The sequence below is a fragment of the Drosophila arizonae genome, chromosome 5 (genome assembly GCF_054131065.1).
Source record: "Drosophila arizonae isolate 15081-1271.41 chromosome 5, UAZ_ARI_1.0, whole genome shotgun sequence".
NCBI classification, from domain to species: Eukaryota; Metazoa; Arthropoda; class Insecta; order Diptera; family Drosophilidae; genus Drosophila; species Drosophila arizonae.
Genome location: NC_142925.1, coordinates 3,209,567 through 3,235,112, shown reverse-complemented (window position 1 = coordinate 3,235,112; position 25,546 = coordinate 3,209,567). Strand labels below are relative to the sequence as shown.

General features: G+C 42.7%; 2 protein-coding genes across 3 annotated transcripts in view; both read right to left on the bottom strand.

Annotated features, from left to right (window-relative positions):
- Positions 1–184: 184 nt before the first annotated feature.
- The window catches only part of LOC108617569 (uncharacterized), a 49,955-nt gene continuing 24,593 nt past the window's right edge, over positions 185–25,546 (bottom strand). Inside the window, exons 1-3 of one of the 2 annotated variants that reach the window (XM_089470068.1) lie at positions 12,404–12,422; positions 11,076–11,542; positions 185–7,362 (exon numbers count right to left, since the gene is read on the bottom strand). In XM_089470068.1, coding sequence (XP_089326194.1) covers positions 564–7,362; positions 11,076–11,371 — 7,095 coding nt within the window. In that variant the 5' untranslated portion in view covers positions 11,372–11,542; positions 12,404–12,422 and the 3' untranslated portion in view covers positions 185–563. Of the gene's footprint in view, positions 7,363–11,075; positions 11,543–12,403; positions 12,423–25,546 lie in introns of those variants that run through there. The other variant, XM_089470067.1, reaches the window with a different exon arrangement.
- Positions 21,744–23,165, bottom strand: eIF3f2 (eukaryotic translation initiation factor 3 subunit f2). Its single transcript, XM_018009348.2, has one exon. It carries the CDS (start codon positions 22,702–22,704, stop codon positions 21,832–21,834), a length of 873 nt encoding a protein of 290 aa, XP_017864837.1. The 5' UTR covers positions 22,705–23,165; the 3' UTR covers positions 21,744–21,831.

Sequence of the window (25,546 nt, the reverse complement as noted above, 5' to 3'; positions counted from 1 at the left end):
TTGTTTTGTTGCCAAAATATGATTGCATTTGCATTCGCATTTTGTAGCCAATTTGCTTAACTTTATTTTGTTGTTGTTGTTGTTTTTGTTTGCGGCACGTAGAAAATATAATAATGCAAATAAGATAAATGCAAGCCAAAGAGCACAAAAAAAGAAAACAGAAATTAAAAATGATTTGCAAATATTTATATAAAAAATAAAATATGAATATATATTTAAATATATATTTGAATAGCAAAGTAAATCTTTTTTTCGGCATATTTTCTGCAAGTATTTTTTAAGTATTTTTCTTCTTTTTTTTTTTAAGTATTATTTTGCTGCACGTCAATCTCGTATCGTTTGAGTTGGGGCCGGACGCGGGATTAAGGCACAGCAATTCGCATTAATCATAAAATTAGCTTAATTGAATGCAAATTGAATTTACTATTAAATTTGCTTTGACGCCTCTATTCAAGGTGGAGGAGAGGGGCTTCAACGTTTTAATTTGTTTTTGTATTATCTGTATTTTGGCTTACTTAAGGCTGGCTGGGGGGAGGGGGGAATTTGTTATATATTTGATTTGTTCATGGCAGCAGACGTGGATTGAAGCGACCCATGAAGAGTATCATTCCCGTTGGATTGTGGCGCACAAAGTAGAGGAAGGGCTTGTCGAAGCGCAGTCTGGGCGCATCGGGCACGCGCGCCTGACGCGGACGCAGCGGTAGAGGCAGCTCCAAGTACTTGGGATCCAGTAAGTCATCGTAGAAGCCACGACCCAATGCCGATTCCTGCACCAATGAACCAAAGTCTACGATCGCCTCAGACGAATCGTAGGCATCGTCGTCTGTAGCATCCACGTCCTTGTTGCGTTTGCGTAGAGGCGGTGCTGGGTACATTTCTACGTGATGATGATCGGAGATCTTCTCCTCGCCGCAAGTGCTGAACGTATTGATCTGTATCATGTCGGAGAGGAAGATGTCGCGATTACCGTTTCCGGTCAGGCCGCGCAAGTCAGCAAAGTCCGATTTGAAGAGTCCCTTCAGGCCCATCTTCTGCAGTCCCAGCGAGGCATTGACAAACGAGCGATGCGAGAAACGTGGCAGTTGCACCTCCATGCCGGGCCGATCCATTAGCGAAGTCATCAGGCTGCTCCACGCATTATCCTGACCAAAGGCCAGCTCCACCAGATTGCGCTCCAGGCGATCCAAATTATGCGTGGGCGCCACCGAGCTCTGATGACCCGGCATCACGTAGATCGTGCTCACCGTATCCTGAATGCGTCCGAAGGCAACGACAGTGGCATCCAGCTTGGGTTCGTAGCCAGCCGTAAAGCCGGAGCGGTAGAGCACGGCGGGTATGGGCACCAGTCGGCGTTGACGCACCGTCGGATGCACCTGGAAGAACATCTCACCGTCTCGATCCGTTGTCGATGCCTTGGAGCAGTCTGTCTGGAAGAGATTGGCTGAAACTGTGGCCAACGGGCCATTTACCCAAACACTGTTCGTGCGCAAGTACTCCAAAACCTTGCCCATGGTGTGACGTTTCACCAGCAGATTCGTGCGACGCCTTACAATATCGTTGACCACATGGAAGTTGACCTCTTCCACATGTCCGCCGTACAGCTGCTGTGTCTTCTCCTTGAAGAAGGGCAGGATTTTTCCATTCGCACGATCGCTGAAGATTTCGCGCACAAACGCCGCAGTTGCAATGTCTTGCTCCATGGACCTCTCCACCGACTGGGTGATGTTACGGAAAATCAAATGCGGATTAAAGGTGACCATATCGTCGAGTTTCAGTATCTCGTTCATTTCGCCCGAGGTGCTGCCGCGCGCGCCCAGGAACACCATGGATAACATTGAAGTCAGCGCAAACGGCGAGATGACCAGACTTCTGGCTGAGCTTATCTTTTCCGAGGTGATGGACTTCCAGTAGCTAAACGCGAGCTCATTGCAAAGCCGTGCAAAGGACAAGACGTCCTCATCGAGACGGGAAGTGGAGGCCTCCAAGCCCTGGGAGCTCTGCGGACTCGGCTCGAGCTTAACTGGCGGACGCGTTGCCTGCGTGGATGCAGCCATTAAATTTGTCAACGAGGCGGGTCGATGCATGGGTCGCTGCTGCGATGATGGCAGCAACTGTTGCTGCTGCGCCAGGCTGTTGCTGTTGGCATTGTAGGCGAGCAGTTTCGGCGGCTGTGGTTCCACTTGATTGTAGCCACCGAGCAGCGACGGCTGCACATAATACGAAACGGGCTTCAGTGTGTGCAGTCGCTTGGTGGTTGTCGTTGTGGGCGCTCGTGTGGTTGTCGTTGTGGTGCTTGTGGTGGTTGTTGTCGAACTGCTGCTGCTGCTGCTGCTGCTGCTGCTTGGCAGGAGTATGGGCAGCTGATAATCGTTTTGATCTTCTTCGTCCTCCTCATCAGCTTGCTGATTTCCATAGCTAGCTAGAGGCAAGGTGACTTTGTAGTTCTGCTCCTGCTCGGAGTTCTGTTCCTCTTCCTGTTCCTGCTCCGTTTCCTTTTCCTTTTCCTGGGACAAAGCCAATGTCGTCTGGTAGCTTTGCTGTGGCTCTGCCTTCTCTGTAGACTGCTCCTGCTCTGGTTGCTTTTCCTCCGACTGCTGTGGCTTCACCACGCTGGCCGTCGTCTCGCCCAGCTTGACATAGGGATCCTCATCGTCCAGTTGATATTTTTGTGCACTCGTGGTATCCTCTTCGGTCAAAGTTGCTGTCAGCTCATCGGATATGTCCTCCAGTGCCTCCTCGTTCAGCTCCATGGTGCGCACAGTGCTTAGCTCTAGTTTTTCGGTGACCTGCTCCGAGCTGAGCGACATATCCGATTCAGATGAAACAACGGACATATCACCCGGTATTTCCGTGACCAGCTCAACGCTGGCCGTTGTCTGCTCCTGCTCCTGCTCGTTATCTTGATAGTGTTGCTCTTCAGATGCCTGGGCCGTATACTGTGGCTGCAGCTGTGCCGCATTAGTGACGCTATCCTCAACACTTTGCTTCAGCTGCTCCTCGTCCTCTTGCTGCTGCTCGTCCAGCTCCTCTTCTGTTTTGGCATCCTCTTCGCTTTTTTCAGTTTCCTTTTCGCTTGATGTTTGTTCTTGCGCTTGTGCGTCCTGGTAAACATTTGTTGACCCAGCCACCGTTGCTGCCAGCTTCTGCACCTCCTCCTGCTCCTGCTCGGCTGCTGGCACCTGCATTGTGGTTGCCGCCATTTGCTCAATGTTGGCTTCCGTTTGGACTTGCTGGTTGTAACCATTTGTCAACATCTCGGGCATCTGGTTTTCCTCGCTCTCGCGTTGCGGCGCATCTGGCTTCTCGTCGTGCAGATACTGCTCCACGCTGCTGCTGCTGCTGATGCTGCTGATGCTGCTGGCTGTTGTCGTCTCTTCAACTGAGTTGGTCTCCTTGCTCTCCTCCGACTGCACTTGCTCGATGGTTGTCGCTTCGTAGCTATCAGCTGGCGCTATTGTTGTTGCTAGCTGCTGCTGGTACTGTGACTGCTGCTCCTGCTCCTGCTGTTGCTTCAACTGTTCTAGCTTCAGTTGCTCTTGCTTTAATTGTTCCTCCTTCAGTTGTTCCTCCTTCAACCGCTGTTCCTCCTTCAACCGCTGTTCCTCCTTCAACTGCTGCTCCTCCTTCAACCGCTGTTCCTCTTTCAGTTGTTCCTCCTTCAACCGCTGTTCCTCCTTCAATCTCTGTTCCTCCTTCAGTTGTTCCTCCTTCAACCTCTGTTCCTCCTTCAACCGCTGTTCCTCCTTCAACCGCTGTTCCTCCTTCAACTGTTGTTCCTCCTTCAACCGCTGTTCCTCTTTCAGTTGTTCCTCCTTCAACCGCTGTTCCTCCTTCAGTTGTTCCTCCTTCAACTGTTGTTCCTCCTTCAACCGCTGCTCCTCCTTCAACATTTCTTCCTTCTTCTGCTCTTCCAGCTTTGTCGCCTGCTCATTGGCTTCCTGTTTGTCAGCAGCTTGGCTTGGCTTCAGCTGCTCCAGTCGCTCCAGCTCAAATATTTGCTGCTCATCATCTTCGTCCTGCTGCTGCTGTGCATAAATTTGCGACAAGGACAACACCGGCACTCTGTAGGTGCTGCTCTCCAGCTGCTCTGGTTCAGGTGCGGGCGTATTGATGTAATCAGCTTCCTGTTTGATGAGCTCCTCCTCCTTTTCCTCCTCGCTTCTGCTTGGCATTATGGTTGTGATTTCCTGCATCTGCTCTTCCGTTGCGCTTGTTATCTTTTGCTCCACCACTGGATTCGGTTTCGGTTTTGGTCTCGTCTCTAGCTTGGGCGGCAAGAGGAAAGACGTATTCAACTGTGCAAAGCTGGTCAGACGATGCGAATTATCATCATCATCATCATTGACTGGCTTGTAGCTCTCGGGCTGAGTGATCTGCTGTATGACATCGGACATGAGGAACTGCAGCTCATCCTTGGTCTCATTCGAGTTCATGTAGACATCGGCGACAAGCGTATTGCTGCCATCCACCAGGGTGGATGCCACTGTGGCGGCTTGGGTCTGGAAATTGGACATCAGAATCTGATCGGTTGGCTGCAGCACCTGCAGATTCAGCTGATCCACCAGATTGGCTATCATGGGCGTCACCTCGGTGCTGTCTTCCTCAGCATTGGTGGTGCTGGTGACACGCTCAGTGACCGGTAGACGTGGAGCTGCCTCAGTGGTTGCCTCATCATCGAACTGTTCATAGTAACCGTTCGTTGTGGGTTGCTCCGTCAATTCCGTGACCACAGCCTCGGGCACATCGGCATAGAGTGGCTCGAACTTAACCACATGGTTGACTTCTTCAAATGGCCGAATTGTGGTTGCCTCTGCCTCGAGCTCTTCATCCGCTGCCATGGGCGTGGTTTGCAAGAACTGTGTGTAGCTGGGCAACTCGGTGGTCTCTGGCTCCTGCTGCGTGGGGTCTGACTGCACCGTGGTCAGTGGCTGCAACTGTGGTGCGGCCTGATTGGTGGTGAAGTATTGTGGTCTAGCGGTTATGAGCACAATCGGCGTCTGTTCACCTTCCATGCTGCTCAGTGTGGTTTGCTTATTGCCGGTGGTTTCGGTGGAATCGTTTAGGTCCTCAGTGGTGCTGGTGTCCTCCTCATCCAACATGGTGGCCAAGGTGCTGCCGCCATAGTTGGCTGCCAGTGGATTGGATGATGGTATTATCGGCTTAGCTGTGGTGGTTGTGGTCGTGGTGGTTGTTGTTGTTGGCTTGCTGGTGGTGCTGGTTGTCGTTGTTGTTGTTGTTGTGGTGCTGCTAACGGGAATTTTCTTTTTGTTAGCCAAAGTTTCCATTTGCTCCTTGCTATCTGCGCTGTCGTATTTGACCGGTGGTGCGTTGGCATCCTTTTTATCGCCTTCTAGCAGATCCTGCGTCAAGCTCTGCACGATTTGGTCCATGGATAGTATCTGATCCGGCGACAATTGTGGTGCGGGCGATGGTGTGGCACTCTGTTGCAGCTGCTGTTGCAGCAGGGCGAGCGAGGGCAATGGCAAAGGCGTCTTCTTCAGCTGCGTCTTGTCCTCCTCCTGGGCAACGATTGTGGGCAAGTTTTCGGTGGCTTCGGCATCGTAGCTGGGCACGGGATAGACAGGCGCATGGGTGGTGCTGGTAGTGGGCGCTGCTGTTGTTGTTGTTGTGCTAGGTATGGCTGCGACTGGCGCATTGTGCACAGGTTTCATATGGATTTTCTGATGATGTTCCGTAGCTGGTGGTTTAGTGGTGGTGGTGGTGGTGGTCGTGGTAGTGGTGGTTGTGGTGCTCGCATGTGCGGGCTTGCCATGTATCTTTTGATGATGCAAAGCGGGTCTTCTGGTGGTGCTTGGGGATGCTGCCGTTGTGGTGGTTGGTGTGGTGCTGGTGGTTGTAGCCGCTGTGGTTGGCACAGGATCTATAGCATCCCGATGCGTTGTGCTCACCAACAATCCGGATGTTAGTTCTGGATCAGGAGCTCCGGATGAGGCCGTTGGTGGCGTCTCTGTGGTGGGGCTGCTGGGCTTGGGTTTCTTGTGTGGCCGATGTGGACGCGCTGGCTTATGTGTGCTGACCTCTTGGTGATGTGGTGCTGATGTGGCAGTTGCCTGTGCAGTGGCTGGTTGGTGTGGTTTGGGCTTAGTGGTTGGCTTACGCTTGGGCTTGTTTGGCTTAGCGCCGCTGCTGGTGGTGCTGGAATGTCCTGGTGTGCGGGTGGGCTTGCGCTTTTTCTTCTTTTGCGTGGTGGACACTGGTGGTTGAGTGGTTGTTGCTACTGCTGATGCTGGTCTTTCAGGATCTGGTGCACTGGTGGTTGCGGTGGTGGGTGCAGTGGTGGGTGCAGTGGTGGGTACGGCGGTGGTGGGAGCGGCGGTGCTGGGCGCTGGTGTGGTTGTCTTCTTCTTTATCTTTTGCTTGCCACCAGTGGAATGAGTGGTGCTGCTAGTGCTGCCATGACCCCCACTGGGTTTCTTCACACGATGTGGTTGGGTGGGCTTGCGATGCACATTGGCTGGTTTCTTGGCCACCTGCTGGACCTTTTCAGTGGTGCTGTTCGGACTGCCTGACGAGGTGGGCGTGTGCACAATCTCCTGATTGTTGTAGAAAACCCGCCGTGTGGTTGTCTCCGGCTTGCGGGTGGTGCTGGGCAACTTCTGGTAGATGGGCTGCATGTGGGCGACATCGAAGTCGGGCATATTGGCAGCCGCCTGCTGGTACTGTTGAATGCCCGTGTAAACAGACTCGAGTGGATCCAGGTCCTCCTGCACCACTTGCGGTGTCATCTCAGTGGTGGTGCTGGGCTTGCGTCTGGTGCCTGGCTTGCGCTTCGATGGCTTCGGCTTCTTTGTCACGCGCTTTGTGGTGGTTGTGGTGCGTGTTGAGGTCTCCACCAGCTCCGATTCGGGCGTCATAACAATTTGCTGTGGCTTCTGCTGCGGGAAGATGTCACCGCCCGTATTGCCAAAGATGGCGGGCAAGATGAGAGACCACGACGAGGAGACATCGGGCGTATCCAGCACGGGTAACACCTCCACCGAGCCATTCTTCGACGAGCTGCTGGCCACCTGCTTGTTGAGCACATGCTGCACCTTGTCCACAATGTCCTGCATCTTCTTCTCCGGCTCGCTGCCCTGCTGCGGTGCCGCATGAATTATCGACGGACCTTCGCCATCGCCATTGGCCACAATGCTTTGGATTTCCTGCATGGTCATCAGGCGTTTTACCAGCTCGCCGTGCTCGTCGAACGTGTAGAACTCATAGCGATCGGGATTCAGCAGATCAATGGGGCTGGCCACCTGCAGCGATGGCTGCGGCTTGGGCACCTTCTGGCCCAGGGCATCCGTAAATTGCGGCTCATTGCCATCGAGTATGACGGCCACCGCGGGCACCGCTGCATCGCTGTGAATTAGAAAGCAAACGAAATTCATGTAGATATGCTGCAGCTGACAGAGATTGATGGCGAATGGATGCGATTAAGTTGAGCAAATTATTTTACAGCCACGTCATGGTGCATATTTTGCGGCGCATTCGTTGGCATTTTAATGGAAATTGAATGCACTGCAATCGCAGCGTGTGCAAGAAGAAGAAGAAGAAGGAGAAAAAGTCACATAGTCACGCTCGAAGGCCATGCACCGCCCCCGTCTCGCATGCATTTGCATTTGCCTTTGCCTTTGGCCTAGCTGGCAGTTAGTTAACATAGCTACACGCATTATACATATATATGAGGGTGTGTGTGTGTGTGTGTGTGTGCTTAGTTAGGGATTTCTACATGGCACATCATTAACATTTAAGCACGTGAATCGCGCGTGCTACAAAATCATATGCAGCAGCAGCTGCTGCTGTTGCTGCTGCTGTCTAACTGCATGTCATACAACTGTCTTGCCTGATTAAGCCATGTCTCTCTATGTGTGTGTGCGTTTTGGCCATGATTATGCAGCAGGCAGCTGAAAAATCAGAGCTTCATAATTTCGCAAAATCTTTTTACTGAAATCATTTTTAAGCATATAATTGAAAATGTATCTTATTTATTATATTATTTATTATACGAAAGCTCAGTTATTTTAATTGAAAGCGAACATTTTATGCAATATTCTATTATAAATTTTAATTTAATTGCCTTGGCAGGCTGACTGACTGGATTGACGCATAGCCATTAGAGTGGGCGTGCCACTCTTAGGGGTGTTCCACAGCTAAACGTGTAAAAGTGTTGAAAACATTTGTTTGAAAACTTTGTAAGTCATGCAATGGTGAAATATATAAATGAAGTAATACAAACATAATATGTTGCAAGGTCCTTGAAATTAACCATTCATTAAATATCAAATAAACAGCCAAATATAAAAGGTTTATTAATTAAGTAAATTCATATATATATAAAAATTCTAAATTTCCATTTAAGAATATTTTTATAATAAAAAAACAAAATAAAAGAAAAAAAAAATTTCCTTTTTTTTATAAATATTTTATTTATAGTGCTGCATTAATTGGAACATAAAAAAAATTTTTTTTTTAATATATTTTTTTTTTTTATTCTTAAAGTAATAATCAAAGTTTTTTCTCTATATATTCCAATCTAATGATATTCATAGTTAGTAATGGCTGATGCATTCAATAAAATATTCATTTCCTATTATATTGAATGCTAAGAGAGCATCTCACAGTCATCAGCATGTTTATAATAATTCCTTTGTGCATGCATTGCAATGCCATTTGCATTGTGTCGGATATATTAATGTTGAAAAAATAGATTGTTTTTGGCATTTTACATAATTTATTTATTTGTTTATGGCAGCCTGATTAAAATAAGCTAGCATTAAAATTGACTTTTTATGTGCTTAATAAAATAGAAGAAAAAAAAACAGAGGAATACAAAAATAATTTCAGGTAATTAATGCAAATTTAGCAAATGTAAATGAAGTCTGATAAATATATATAAAAAACTAATACATAAAATATTTATAAATGAAGTCTGATAAATATATATAAAAAACTAATACATAAAATATTTATGGAAAATAAAATAAAGAAAAAAAATAAATAGGCAAAAGAATGGTAGGCATATATATAAAACAAATGTGATAGATGCCGGATAAATATAAATATAAATATATAAATAAATTATACATCAATATATTTATATGCAAAAACAAAAAACAAAAAATATGTACATATAAATCTTTATATATTATTGTATATAAAAAATACAATTAACTATTATTTATCACTACAAAAAAGTATTAATGCAATTAACTATATTAATTCTATAATTTAAAAAAAAAATTAACTTTTTTATTAAAAAGAAAAAATTGAAAAATTTGTTTCAATTTGTGAAAAAAAAAAACCAAATGATTCAAGAATAACAAGCTACATATATATGCATATACATATACATCTACACCTTGCAGCATCCAGGTTATGCCACATAAAAACGTAAACATCTCTTAATGCTCATTGTCATTAACATTAACATAAGCATTATGAGTCGCTCGCAGCAACAGCTGTTCGTTAACATTATCAAGCGCTAAGCGGGAACTGTTTACCATATGCCGCAAGCGAGAGCCGTGAATTTGTTAATACCCAATCGGGGCAGAGACAAAGGCAAAGGCAATGGCAAGGGAAAATATTAATTTTCATAAGCAGCCGGTCGAAGGGGTTGGCTGTCCAGTGGAGCAAGTGGAGCCACTGGGAAAAGGAAACCCCAATGAAGAGTGCTTGAGAGAAGCCAAACTGATTAGCATTGATTTGAACTTAATGAGCACTCAATTTGTGCCTAGCTTGTTGTTGTTTTTCCTTTTACAATTTCCATTTTCTTTAACAATTTTCTTCTTCGTTTTTTCCATTTTTTTTGCTGTTACTTTGTTATTTTTAAATGCTGCGCCTTTAGGTATGCCACGTGTTTTATTGGCCTTGCGAGAATGGGCTTGAAATGGGTTTGGGGTCTGCAGAGGGCTGCGGGGGTTTGGGGCCCCTCAAGTGGCGCCTGTTGAGCAAATTAATTAAAATACTAAGGCATTTGGCTAGCTGACCACGCCCCGCTCCCCCTGCACGCCCCACGCATCCGTACCTCCTAGCATCGCGCAACAACAAAAGGCAAATTCTATTTCAATTAGTGGCAAAAATTGCAAAAACGCTGCGCAAACAAAAGACTTTTGCCTAACAACCAGCGACAACAGCAACAACAACAACAACAACAACAAACGCAAACAAAGGCCAAGCCGAGAATCTGGAGTGGTGCACGGGTGGTGCGCGGCCTCTACTCTAAAAAAAAGAATACCAACAGCAGCAGCGGCGAATGCGCTTTAGTTGGGCGTGCCTGACTGGAAAATAGCCTCAGCCGAATACCTCGAGCGACCTGTGGACAAACATTCACTCCTAATCAACTTTTTTCCTTAGGTAAAGTGGGATCATGTTATGCGATGAAAGCTAGAATAGCAAGAGATGCAGCGCGTAAGTTGTGAAGGAAACAAATAGAAAAGTTATCGATCAGAGTTAGTTGTGAAGGAAAAATATGGAAGAAAATATCGATCAGCGCGAATATATGAAACGTTGGTGTCTAAATATTATTATTGTACTTTTATCATTGTACATATATGTACGAGGTATAACTGTTTTATGCCTCTAATTATACAATCAATTAACAATTCATATGATATCGCAACTTATCGATATTTAAGGTTAATACAAAAGTTACTGATCTGAGTACAGAATTTGCTCAGATCTACATTATTTACCTAATGAACTATAATTCTGGGTATACTCAAACTCAGATGCGGTGAAAATTCAGTACGGTTGTTATCGATATTTATCGATCTAATTAAAATTACATAGAAGTTGAACTCCATAAAGCTAAGGCGAAATTTAAGAACTTTTTATAGAGCTCAAAATACAGACCATTGCAATGCATTATTAATCTTATTCCATAGCTATGCCTCAGGTCTTTGATGCTACCTTCCCTTACCCGTTACATGCTTTCACACATAATCAATATGCCCGAACTCATTCATTTGCAATGGCTTTAGGGTATTAAAAACGCGCTCAGACTCTGTGCATGTCTGTGTGTGCATGTCTGTGTGTGAGTGTGCGTGTGGGTTTGTTTGTGTGTGTGCACTCACCTGGAACCGATGACTTTCTTTGAAGCCACCTCCGCTGTGGTCGAGCTGGCCGTGCTGACGGGTCGCGTCTCCTGCTTTGGCATAGACGCCTCGTATACAATGGCCGGCTGCATGGCTGGAGCATCATTCCTGTGGCTGGACGTGCTCGATGTGGTCAGATAAGTGTAGATTGGCTGCTGTTGTGTGTTGGCGTTGTTGTTGGCATTGTTGTTGTTGTTGTTGCTGTTGTTGTTATAGGCAGCAGCCAGAGCTGCGCCTAATGCCAGGCAAAACAGCCCGAGCAGCTGTAAACGCATCGTATTCAATTCCTAGTTATAGCTCTAGGTACAGCTATCAGATGTCACTCTCTCTCGGATTTTCTCTCCCTCTATCTACCGCTCTTTCGCTTCGTCTGTGTTGATTTTGCTGTTGGGCTCTTTAAGGCTTTTAATTTTTTGTGTGATTCTTTCGGCTGTCGACAAATTCAGCTGAAAGTAGAAAAAACGTAGAGAAATTAATGCAAAGTTAATGAAAATTCAAGCGAACAGCAAAATGTATTCATTTAAATATATATGTATAACTGTATCTATGCTGGAAATTTACATAAAGTTGTTGGCGGCGTGGTGGGGCTGGGTGCGGTGTTGGTGGCTGGCTTTTAGGCTGTCATAATCAGGTAGCACAGCCAATTGGCCAGGCGGAAGGCCCAGAGCTCAAAGCCCAAAGCCGCAGCACGCTAATGCGCCTGTAATTATGCTAATAATAACGAGCAACCACATGAGTGTGTGTCTGTATATGTGTGTGTGTGTGTTAGTGTGTGTGTGTGTGTGTGCGTGTGTTGCACAGCTTAAAATGCCTTTAGAGGCAGCTGCAGCAACGTCTTGGCAGCTAAGCACGCTTTCAGCTACTACCTCAACTTCCAACACTCAACTCCTCCATCTATCTCTCCCCCTCTCTCTCTCTCTCTATCTATACCTCTCTCTTCCGTTGTTCTATCTCAACTAAAGTGCATGGCAATTTAGTCATAAGATGCTGGCACATATGCATATGCGCATCCAACTATTTGCAACTTGATGCAGCAGCTGTTGCACCTGAGCTGCTGTTGCCACCCTTTAAGCTGCTCTTTAATCATCCAAACATATTAGATAGACAGACAGGCAGACAGACAGACTGGCAAGCAGGCAGACAGATAGATAGATAGACAGGCTGGCGGTGTAGCAGGCTTGTTATTTTATTATATGTGAGATTCTGGTAGCTTTTGTGTATTTAGCTTAGCTCAACTGTCAGAGCATATCATTAGCACAAATCTCCCAACTGACAGCAAAGTTTTTCACATGCAAAAACATAAATACCTTGTTGGCAAAAAGTATTTGTTGATGCCCTCTGGAAATATAAAAAAAAACGGGGATATTCAATCTACATAAATAAGAAAAGGATATGAATTGAATGTTGAGTCATTCTAATCAGAATTCGACTATTTAAAATGCCAATTTTTAGTTGATAATGTCAAATTTTCAATTTATCGATAATATTCGATACATATCGTTCACCAAATGAGCTCAAATATATTTTTTTCGTGCCTTCGGATCAAATGAGTTTTTTTTTTTTTTGTTCTCACTTTCAATTAAATTGGAATGTGGGATGATAAATCCTGTTATCGATAACTTATCGTTAGTGTAAATTTAGTAACATATTTTCAGGCTTTCGAAATAAAATGGGGTTTTTGTAATTCTTAGTTGCAGTTAAATAGAAATGTGGGATGATAAATCATGTTATCGATAAAAAATCGTTAATTTATTTGTGGCTGCTACATGCTCAACATATATTTTATTTAATTTTTTATTTTTGAACATTAACTTTATTTATTATTATTTATTGGGTAAAAACCCTCTGTATAAGTTAGAAATGTTATCGATTATTTTCGATAAATATTACAAGCTAAAAAAAGAAAAGGTACAAGACTTCTTATTGGCTTGCTAGCTATATACATATGTAAATCAAATTCAAATCTAAGTTTGAAGAAACGATTATTATCGGTAAATATATGTATATAAAAAATCGATCGATAAGTATATAGCTATAGAAAATGTATTAGACTTGTTTTAATAATCTGTTTTAAATAACTTAAAGTTGTGTATGAGTTTTCTTCTTGTCTTAAATAATCGATAACACAACCTGGCCTACCTCTAGTGGCAGACAACCCTTTTTTGGGCTACAGGCGCAACGCATAGTCGTGTTTGTGCAAATGTTGTTTTTGCTAGAGCGAAAGTTTTTGGGGCTTTGTTTTTAGAGTTTTTGCCGCTAAGCTTTAGCATGTGTGGTGATAACAAAATGAATTGTCAATGGCGCGACAGGCGCAAAACAACAATATGTTAATAAGCGCCAAAATGCTACGACAACAACAGCAACAACAACAGCAACAACAACAACAACAGCAGCAGCAACAGCGACAATAACAGCAGCAACAATGGCAATAATATGGCTAAAGAACGCGCTGACAACTTAAAGCCTTCGCTGTCAAAATGTTCACAGAAAGCCAGGACAAACACATGTGCGTGAATGTCTCTGTGTGTGTGTGTGTGTGTGTGTAATGAAACCGAAAACTTTTGCTAAAGCACGTACGCTCGTATATGTATTTATATATGTACAAACATATATATAGATGGCATACTATAAGCAGCCAAACAATTTCTGTTCAATGCGAAAAAAATCGCGCATAAATATCGAGCAAGGCTATAAAAATATGTTGCTCAGTCTCTCTCCCTCTTTGTGTGTGTGGCTAAACTGTGGGCAAATTAACATAAATTGTGCATAAAATATTGGAACATCCCATTTTAGTATTGTTGGACGAACGATTCAACACTTTGGGCAGCTGGTCGATGAGGTTGCTTTTACTTAAGGCTATCAACGCATTGGCACGCGCTGACACAGTGAAGGGGGGAGGGGTGGTGGGTGGAGGCCATGTCTATTGTGAGCTAGGCTGGACCATAGTTTGACAATTGATTTGTAACGGTAAATTACGTGAAATGTCAGCCAACGGCTGGTTAACAGCTCGCAGCGAGAGACTATAGAAGGCGAAACTGACATTGAAAATGTAAATGAAATGCAAAAGCCGAAAAATAGCTCAGAGTAGAGAGAGGGAGAGGGAGAGGGAGAGAGAGAGAGTGGGAGAGCGGGGTGGGCAGCAGACTAAAGACTGAAATCTGTCTGTCCTTTCCTTTCCGACTGTCCAACTGCTTGGCATTGTCTGCATGACAATGACGCTGAGTGACATGACAAGTGGACGACAGAGAGAGAGAGACAGAAAGAGAGAGAGAGAGAGGGAGAGAGAGCGAGGGACACAGAGAGCACCTCAACAGTAGCAAAACCAGAGCAAACACTAGAAGAAAGTGCGGTTCAGGTTTGGGTTAAGGGCACAAACGAGCACAAGATTGAACCTGACAGCTGTAGAGACAAGGCCCTCACACGCACACGCACACACACACACATACGTTTGTTTAAACAAATCAGCCAGACATTTACATTTCATATACCCTACACACACACACACACACACACACACACTGGCACCGCAAATACTGTTGGCCATACAATAAATCAAATGAGAAAACTGACAAAAGGAAAAAAGGTGCATTTAGATGAAATGACATTTTTGGCCAATGTGGCTGACAGTTTTTGTTCGGCACTCGAGGAAATGTTTAATCGTGCGAGGGTCCATTCTACAGTTGATTACATACACAGCAATGCCGTCCATTTTAATGAAACCTTGAATAATATAGACATTGATTTCCAACTGAAATTGAGCTGGCATTTAATGTGTTAGGGTGTGAAATGGGAACAAGTAGAGTCTATAGTCCATCAGAGAACAATTTGAATAACGGATGAATATAAAGGAATGAATATAAAGGATTAATAATAGAGGCTCGTAAGGTTATGTGGAGTCAAGCGAAGGTGATTCACAGTTAATTGTTGAGTTGAGTTAGATACTATTAATTTCCTCTATAGACTGTTTAGATATATGAGGGAGTATAGCACAATATGAAGCTCAAACATCAGCTTTAACTCTCTTCTAAGTGCTAACTGTAAATGTCCTTATAGCTATGCCTAATCTTTTCAAGTAATCCAACTATTTTCTTCCAGCTAAACTCAGGATTCTAGAATTCAACTAGTAAAATGGAGATTTGCGTATCTCCATAAAAATTTTAAGTTAGAGAATCCCACTTAAGAAAAACTGTTCAGAAGATAATAAAAATCCGATTTACAGATAAAGCAAATCTCAGATAATATATAGGAAATCCACTAGCCTATACGAGAGCTGTTTGATGAGTGACAGCTTGAGCATAAGAAATTTCCACTTACACGTTTTTGGGCATTATTGAATTGATCCACTCCTAACCCATTCCCATTCCCACAGTAAAAAACTCAAGTCCCTTCCCAGCCTCTCTCTATCAACTGACAATCGACAACTTTTTCACTCGGCCATCAATTGTCATGCACAAAAGTCAGCTACTAATTAGCTTAAAGGAGTAGCTTGTCCATAAAATTAACATGCTAACAACTAACATATTGGCTGCTTAAGGCACTTTCTGGCCAAGTGTACACTTGAGTTAACTGTAAACGAAGACAAAGGACAAGGAAGCAACATAAAATGGAGGCGAAACCATGTTCATGTGGCAAATACACAAAGAAAATTGGTTGTTGGGGCTAACCCAAAAGGCCAAAAACAAAAAGGCCAAAAAAAAAAAAAACAGGCAACAAACAATTGACCTACAATAACAACAACCATACACACACATACAAACACAGCCTTGAGTGTGTGTAAAGTTTTGAAACAGTTTTGGGAAATGCGTTGACCAGCGAAAATTTGTCACGTTTCTCTGTTGTGGAAAATTAAGATTTTTAGCCCCAACTTTTCGTTGCTCTTTGGGAAACTTCATTGCGGATTTTCACATCTTTTGGCTTGTTGGTCCTTGGATTCTGCTTCTTTTTTTTTTTTTTTTTGGCGGGATTTTTATTGGATTTCGGTTGAGATTCGTGTAGTCAATCAGTTGTTTCGCAAAGCAAATTAGATTCGACTTTTTATTTTAGCTCAAATTGATGTTGATTTCTGTGTGCTTCAGCCGTTTCTAGCTCTTTTGGCTTTAAAACTGACTGCAAATCTCAGACGCTACAAAATACACTCGTAATTCACACATTGGCAGCCAGTCGAGTCTGTAAGAGCTCCCCCGCGCTCGCACGCGGACCAATTGAGTCTCAGTAACACATAAGGGATTCGTTTCTTCTCTTTTGCTTCTTCTTCTTCATCTACTTCTTCTTATTCCTTTGCTTACCCCCTTTGCGTATACCCTGTGTTCATGTTGCTGGGGTATGCTCAGTAAATAAAAAGATCTTAGCAAATATTTAACTATAATTTAAAAAATTAAATAAATAAAATTGAATATTCTTTAAAACATTGACATACATTGTATTTATAAATAAATCAAAATATTACTCTAATTCATTTAACTGATTTATAAAAATTTTGGTTTGTTTATTTTAATAAAATAATATTTGTTATTATTATTATTGAATTTTATTTCATTCTGTTTTTATTTTATTTTAAAATTGATTATCTTTAAAACATTATTTATTAAAAATATTCTTTAGTTCATTTAACTGATCTAAAATATATTATTGTTTGCTTATTTTTATTAAATATTTTTTATTTCATTTTATTTTTATTATTAATTTTATTTCATTGTCTGACTATTTTATTTCATTTGTATTTTTTATTTTATTTACTTTTTATTTATTTTTTTTTTATTTTTAAATTATTATTTTATTTTGATGTATTTTATTTATGTTTTTTATTTCTATATATCTATATATCTATTTTTTTTATTAGGTTAAAATATATTTGTTTCTTTTTTTTTACTTGATTCTTCTCTAACAATTGTCAAGTTACATATCAATAAATGTTGGCATATTAATTTTGGTATATTTTGGCTAGATTACCGGGTATTTCCAAGTCAAGCCTACCTCACACTCTCACACATTCGATGTATTTTCTTTGTCAGGAAACGCAGCCAAGTGTTAGTCGACATTTACACGCTGCTTTTGTTGCAGCTGCTGCTGTTGTTGTTGTTGTTGTATTTACTGTTACTAGTGCTGCTACTGCTCCTGCTGCTGCTCCTGCTGCTGCTCCTGCTGCTGCTCCTGCTGCTGTTACTGTGCTGCTTCCGTTAGGAACTGCTTCATTTTTTGTTGCCTGTGTCTTAAAAGGCGAAACCAAAGGCAACACAGAGCTTGAAAAGCAATGGCTTCTAGGCAAGCTTGCCTCTGGTATTGCTGCTGTTGCTATTGCTGCTGCTGCTGCTGCTGTTGCTGCTGCTGCTGCTGGCTGCCTTCTGGCTGGGGCTACGTGGGTCGCAGTGGTGCGCGCACTTTCGCACTTTTACGCTCTCGTGGGCCTCGAGTGTGGATTGGCGTTCGCTACACTAACAAAAGTTTATCGCTTTGTTTCCGTTTCCGTTACGCTGCCGTTACGTATACGCCAAGCTAGCTGCCTGGATGGCTGGCTGACTGGCTGACTGGGGTGGGTAGTTCTTCAGCTGGTCGACTGAACGTCGCTGCTCCCTAAAGCGTAACCTCCAGACGCTCATAAGATGTAATTTCAGCGCTTTGTGCGAACTGTGAGACGGAGACGCTGGCTGCCGGCAGGCGGTGTAGATTTTTCACCTAAGTTAGCTTTTGGCTGAAGCCAAAGTTTTTCCACAGAACATTTGATTTTATTTATTTATTTCGATTTGTGCGCGCTTTTCTTTGGGCCAACTTGCTGTGCTTCGTCGCTGGCTGTGGCTTGCTGCGTTTTTGGCCTACGTAACAATTTCCTTCCTACGCTTATGCCATCGGCATTTGCTGCTGCTGCGTGTACCTACGCCTCTACGCCACTACAGCACCGCTCGCCCCCGCCCTGCTAATGTGCATTTCATTTTCCGTTTTGCCAGTGCCACTCAATTCGTTGGCCATTTCTGGCTTGTCTTCTGCCCAGGCCAGTCTGTTGACTCGTGTGTGTTGTGTATATGACATATATTGTTTTTGACAAAAAGATTTCGTTCTGCTCGTTCCACCTTCTCTTCTTTTTTCTCTTCTTGTATTTTTTTTTTTTTTTTTTTTTTTTTTTTTTTTTGTTTCCCTGGCGCCGCAGGAGCCACTTAATTTCCAACTTACATTCCAATCACGTGCATATCTATGCCAATCTTTATTTTGCTTTTGCAACTTTTAAGCTCGTTTCCCGTTTACACGCCCACAATGCGCTGTCTATTATTCCCATACACACACACAACTATAAACGATTGTATGTGTGTGTGTGCGTGTGTGGCTTTTTTGCACATCATATTTATGCGCTTGCCAATAAGGGTATTATAATTTGCTCATGAATTGTGTGACAGCTGTGAGCGCCCCTTGTAGTTGGACTAGTTGTTTGGCCTTTTAATGCGAAATGTTCTATGCGAACTGAGCTCGCTTGGGTGCTGGCTGGCTGAAACTTGCTGTGGCAGCTAGTTTTAGTGGCAACATGAATATATATTTGGAATCAATAGTTTTGTTGACTCCATCAATAGTTAGGTTAGGTTGAATGTTCAGTTTTCATATTTTGTGTATCTTGTGTTGATTCCTAGCTATATTTATAATTTTGTTGATAATCGGACTACTATATTATATATTATATCCTATATTATTATTTCATATAGGGATGCAAGCGCATTTAGAGTTCGTACTTTCCCATTCATATTTATATTTGTTTTGCTGTGATATATTTATATACATATATGTACGTATATATCTATACCTATATATAAGTTATGTTTTCTTTTTTTTTGGCTTTGAAGCCCTATTATTGTTTTGCGCGTCAGCACGGCGTACGTGAAGCATGTCTATTATAATATCTATCACTTTTTCAACTTGTTATCTGCTTTTATACGATTTTTTCTTTGCTGTGGCATATGTCCGTATTTCTATTTATATGTATAGGTCTGCTTGCTGTGGACATCTCTGCCAAATGCTGAGTTGGCTTCGCCCGGAGTAAGCTAGTTGGCACTGACACTGATACTTTCTGCTTCATTCAGATGCTGCTGCTCGTTTGGCTGCGGTCACAATCGTAATTTCAGCGCTGGCTTCGCCTGCAGCTGACACCTAAACTGTGGCCAAAGCATAAATCCTGCTTGAATCGAGCTCGTTGCGTTGCAGCACACTTTTCTCAGCCTCTCCCTCTCCCTCTCCCTCTCTCTCTCTCTCTCTCTGTCTCTCTTTTTCACTCTCTGTCTGCCGCCCATTGATTTGGCGCTGAAAATCCAAACACGTCGAAAGGGGGCGGCAAACTGTCCAAAAGTTATGAGGCCAACGCGTGCAGGGTATTAAAACACGTGGCAAAAGCATTTCGCTATATATCTATATGTATAAATATACATTTATATACATTTATATAACATCTTATGACATTAATTAGCGCAAAAAGTTGCAACGTCTTGGCAGCAGCAGCAGCAGCAGCAGCGGCAGCGGCAGCAGCAGCGAGAACGTGGCGTATACGTGATCTCGTGTAACGCATTAAGCCTGGGCGCATGCAACTTTTTGATTGCCCTCATTTGTCAAAATGGCGCGTGGGCTGCTCATTTGCATTTGCATTTGCGTTTGCCCCTCCGCCCCTGCCCCCAGCTGCCAACTATTCAGCCCTGGGGCTGTTGATTTTTGCCTTTTGATTTGGCACACATTACTGCATTCAATATTATAGCAGCTTTAATTAATTGCAAGAGCAGCAGCAGCAGCAGCAAGAGCAGCAGCAGCTGTAACAACTGCTGCAATCCATGTCGCAGCTTTACAAAAAAAAAAACACAAGTAAGTTTTTCTCTGAGCGGGTGTACTTGACTAGAAAATGCGTAGACTCTATGGTAAAAACAAGTAAGTTTTTCTCTGAGCGGGCGTACTTGACTAGAATATGCCTAGACTCTATGGTAAAAAGAAAAGCGCAGATAGGATATGAAAACCGAAGTTTCTTTTGATATTCCTCTTCGTTCCATATGCAGACTTAAAAGAGCCCAACTTGAGCACCTGTTTCCCTTGCGAAATTCTTTCATTTATCTATAGCTCATAGTCCCATTTCATATACAAGATAATATAAATATTCTAATTGAATTTATATTTATATATATATTATATTTTTATATTATTTTATATTATATATTATTTGCGATCTGGTATAATGTCAACATTAAGCGAATACATATATCGGACTAGTTTTCAATAACCAGATGGCTTGAGCTTCAGTAAACTCAATCCATATTTTATTCAATCCATATCCATCTTATGGAAATGGAATTTAAAAATTTTTATTGAAATTCTTAAGAAAAAAATATTTATACATACATATATTAACTAAGTTATTTCAAGTCTGAGCTCAAAAGTGTATTATATTGGGGATATATTGAGAGTAAGAGTGAGTGCGAGAGTGAGAAGAACTATGGAGTCAAATGGATAGTTGGACTTAACTAAAAAGCAAACAATCTGCTTTTTAAAATTTTTGTTTTTAATATTTCTAATGAAATAAATATTGAAAATAATGAAAAATATACAATCTATTCCCTTTAGCTTAATATTAACACCATTTGCCTTAGCTATTCTATTCTATGGCATGTATTGCCATTTCAACATTGGGTATGACTCCAAAATAGGAAAAATTGATAATCTAGTAATTATTGACAAAAATATACAGAAGGCATTTGAAGATCTTGAGTGTTGATCTAAGACTCACCAAAGATCAAAATAGAAGACTGATTTTTCTCAATCTTCTTCTTCTGTGAAATCACACTTCTATGAAATCAATATACCCTCATGGTCCATTATTCAATGGGTATTGGAAAAAATTAATAAATCGCTTCAAATTAAGTTGAAATGCAAACAGAGTCAGAAATGCAAAGACCCCAGAGGCGTGGCAATGTGGCATGCGGCATGCGGCATGTGGCATTCGCGGTTACGCTCCACATTCGACATTGATAATGGCTTAAATATAACGACAAACAGCAAAACGTCAACGGCAGCAACAACAACAACAACAACAACAACAACTGCCTTTAGCATTGCCCGACCAGTTGAGTCCTGGCACTTAATCCATTATGCAATCGCTGCCATTATCACTTCTGTAATATATATTTATTATACGAGTGCAAAAAACTGCATTGAGCCGAGCGGAAAAACAGCGCCTGAGCTGCTCTCAGCTCGAACAGCAACAACAACAACAACAACAATTGCAGCGCTGACAGCGACAATGCGCAGATAAAATGTCTGCTTATAACGTGTATTATGTCGGTTATTATAGATGGCCCGAAGACTTTCTTTATTTTTGCTGAGCTGGCATTGCATGTGAGAGTATATCAACGTGCATTTGGGTTATAGAAGAAGCACTATTTACATATATATTTATATATACATATATTGAGTGCAATGAGTAAAATATTTACGCTGCCAACATTTAAAAAAAAATTTGTTGAAAATGTTGCGGGAAATGAAAAGAAATAGCAACAACAAAATACAACCTTATGGGGTCTGCCACGCCTCCTTCCACCTTGTAAATATATTTCATTCCATTCTAATCTGATTGCCCACGTTAAATGGTTTCAAAATACAAATTTACACAGCCCACATCAGAAGACAGACAAAAGCTGAGTGATACAACACTTGTTTTTAATGCGCGCCATTGGCGTTCATTGCGATCGCTTCATTTGAATTCAGAGTTCAGAAAATACAGTATTTAATGATCTGGCAAATAGGACAGCTTCTCGCTCAGCTCCATTTGGGTCTTGATCATGCTGGACAGTGTAATGCTCATGAGCATATTGCGAACATTCGCATTGAACATGGCACGAAAGCTGTCCGCGTCCAGCAGCGGCACCGATGTCAGCGCATCGTGCAGGGCACGCCCAATGCTATTGTCCGGCCGGCGTTTGCGAGTCAGCACATCGTTGATGTAGCGCATCACCAGATCCAGCTTCTGCTCCAGCTCCCGGGTGGCCTCCATCACGTGCACCAGCTCCGGCAGCATGCGGCCCAGCTGCTTGGTGGGATGCAGCGCCTGCTTCTGCATGAGACGCAGAGCCACCGCCTCATCGCCCTCTGCGTTGACTTTGAGCAGCGGCAAGAGCGTGAATAGCAGGCCGCGAGTGCCGCCCGGCACGCCCATCGTGACGGCGCAATAGAGGCGTGTGGTCAGACGACCGCCTCTCAGCGATGTATCCACCAGCAGATGCAGCGGCTGCATATCCCCGCACTCCCGCGAGTAGTAGCCGTGCAGCGCTGCAGCCGAACGGGAGAGCGTCTTCCCGGTGCAGTACCAGCCGATGATCTTCTCCTGCGGATAGGTGACCTGATTCAGCTCGAACATCTCGCTGGCGTACTGGGTGTCCAGCTTGAACTGCTCCATGTCGCCAATCTGCTGCTCCTTGTGCTGCACCGTGTAGCTGTTGGTGATCTCGATGATGTCGTTGCATCTGTCGCGACGTCCCAGCAGCGTGCCCACGGCCATCTTGGCCGTCTTCGGGCGGCGCTCGTAGGCGGCAATAATCTGGAAGAGCACCAGCGGCTGCAGGCGCACTCGGGTCTGCAATCTATAGTTCGAGATCGACATGATGACACAGACTATTTTCTATTCTTTTACGTTTCTTAAAAAAAAATTGAAAATTTCACGAGGAAATTGCTCGAAAAAGCTGCGTGAAGTTGGCTGCTGACAGAATTCAAAAAGGCACCAGTGTTGTGTAAGGCTATATTATCGAAAAGTGCTGAAAAAGCTCGCTCGAAGTTTGTCGAAATGTTAAGGCTATGTTAATTTTTTAAATGACTTTTAAGACTTTTAAGGCAAAATAATGCAAATTTTTAAATGGGTAGCCAGTGTTGTGTAAACAGTGCTGTAAAATGTGCAAATGTGATGTAAAGTTTGACATATATCGTAAGGGCTTGGCAGTCTACCAAGAAAAGAACATAGAATAAATATCCTAAATAGAATAGTTGTTGCTTTACACAAAAATAGTCATCAGTGTTGTAAAATGTATGTTTCTGGCAAACTTTAAATAGATCCAGTTCAAACTTTAGCTCAATTAAATATTGAAATATTCGAGAAATTCAAGTTGAGCTAAGAGAACTAAGTTTTAGTTTTCATGTAGCAAGATCTCTGTTGTCAGTGTTGTAAAATGTATTTGAATTGCAGTGCGGCTTATAAAAGCAGCTGAGATAAAATTCATAATATTTAAATAATCAATTGACCGTTCTTAAGCTAGGTATGCTGTCCGTTCTAATCATATCAATTAGCATCCTAGTGCAACAAGCGAGTGTCATAGCAATGAGCTTTATGCAAGCCTCTAAGCCAATTACAGCTTGCAAATTTCCTGAATTTACACAATTTGAATGCAAATTTTTCATTTTTCCTATGGAAAATAATTTTTGATTCCTTCAACATTTAGATAGCTAAAAATTGGTTGATTAATGTGATATGCATTTGCCTTCTGGCACACTTGAGCGGAGGCCACACGCCCTGCTGAGCACAAAATATTTGCAAAAATATGAATTCGGAAGCTCCATTTGCACTAATAAATATCGATTAGGCCCCAGTGGCATGACACCTTCAATGAAAAGTGCTTGATAGTGTCAGAGAAAGTTCCATGTGTCCATGCTTTGTTCGCTTGTCATTGTCACTGAAATTTGGTTACTAACAAGCATATCCTTTATGGCCATATACGAATGCATGCGTATATGTATATATACATATGTATGCATGTGTGCGTGTGCTGCCAACTTCCATTTCCATTTCCACTTGAACGAACGACCTTATGCGCTTGACCGCCTGTAACCGGGTTTGCATATGGACATATGGAAATGCCATTAGAGTGAGAGTGAGAGTGAGAGAGAGAAAAAAAGAGTCCAGAGAATTAGGAAATTCCTAGGCAAACACTTTGATTTTGAAAAGGCGCAAAAAGTAGAATGCTGCCAGGCCAAAGTTTTCAATTTATAATCAAAACAAGTGAGGCAAGGACACCGGCCAGGACACTGGCTGATTAGTACGCTGACCCGAGCAAAACTTTTGCCAGGGCCTTGGCATTCATCCATTCATTCAATCATCATCATGTAAATAGTCAGGGGGAAAAAAAAAACGGAACAGAAAATAAAAACACGAAGAGGATATTTTGAAAGGTGCGCAAAATCCTTTTTACGTATTCAGCAAACAGCGTTAACAACAAAAAAAGTTGTCCTCGACATCGTCCTTTCATGGCTAAATGCGTTTTTCTTGGCGACTGAGATGCGATAGTGTGTGTGTGTGTGTGTGTGTGTGAAAGGATTAGGTATCCCAGCATTTTTATGATTACGCTCACAGGAGATTTCACACTACCTCTATCACTTCACCCACCCCTCTCTCTCTCTCTCTCTCTCCCCCTCTCTCCATCTCTCTCTGTCGTCCTGTTGACGCCTCTGAATGATGGCCCATAATGCAGACACGCGCAGCGCCTCAAATAGCGCGTCCCAACAAACATCCTTTGAGTTATGACTGGCACAATTTCTCTTCAGCTTTATCAGCTAGACAAGTGTGTGTGTGTGCCCATGTGTGTGTGTGCATGTGTGTGTGTGTGCCCTGTGTTCTCTAAATTAGTTTCAGTTTAAGCTTGGACGTCCTGTGTCCTGTGTTGCCATAGGCCATAGGCGTCGCCCAGACACGTTCGCTGATTAGCCACTAGCTCATTATTTAGCGGTTAGTTTAGCCGTTTTTTCTCTGTCTCTTTTAGCCGTGACTCAGCTCATTGCATTAGTCATGTTAATTAAGCGTGGAGCCAGCCCCTTATCATTATGTATGAGCCTGGCAACAATTAAGCACATTAGAGACGCCCAACTTGTGCTTGAATCTATATTAAATTGCATTTTAAATTTATTTTGGATGTTTCCTTTTTTTTCCTTTTTTTCCGAGAAGAAGCAGCAGAAGTAGTAGCAGAAACAGGGCCAGAGCGGAACGAGTCGGAGCTTCATCATTTTTGGCTGTAAAAAGTATGCTACACTTGGCCCAGCGGCAGTTAGTTTGCTTGTACAGTAAACACTGCCACAGCGAGAACAGCAAGCAGCAGTGCCTCACACACACACACACAGGTACATCTAGATAAAAATAAAAGACAGGTGCGGATGCGGGTGCCCAGCTGAAGTGTAGAGACAGAGTGAGAAATGCTTTGCTTTTATTTAGCTGATGTACGGTGCGAGGCATCATGAATATGATATTGCGAATGTAACATTTGAATAAGTAAGATATAGAAGTACTAAAATGCTTAAGCTTCATTCCTATATGCTCGAGTTGTTATAGATTTACATATATAAATATATACATATGTATATATAGGAGGTCATGCATATGGGAAAGAAGGTGCAACATTTTAGTACTACTATATCTACTGTATTATGCTACAAAGCTGCCTTAAATTATACTACTATACTGTTTC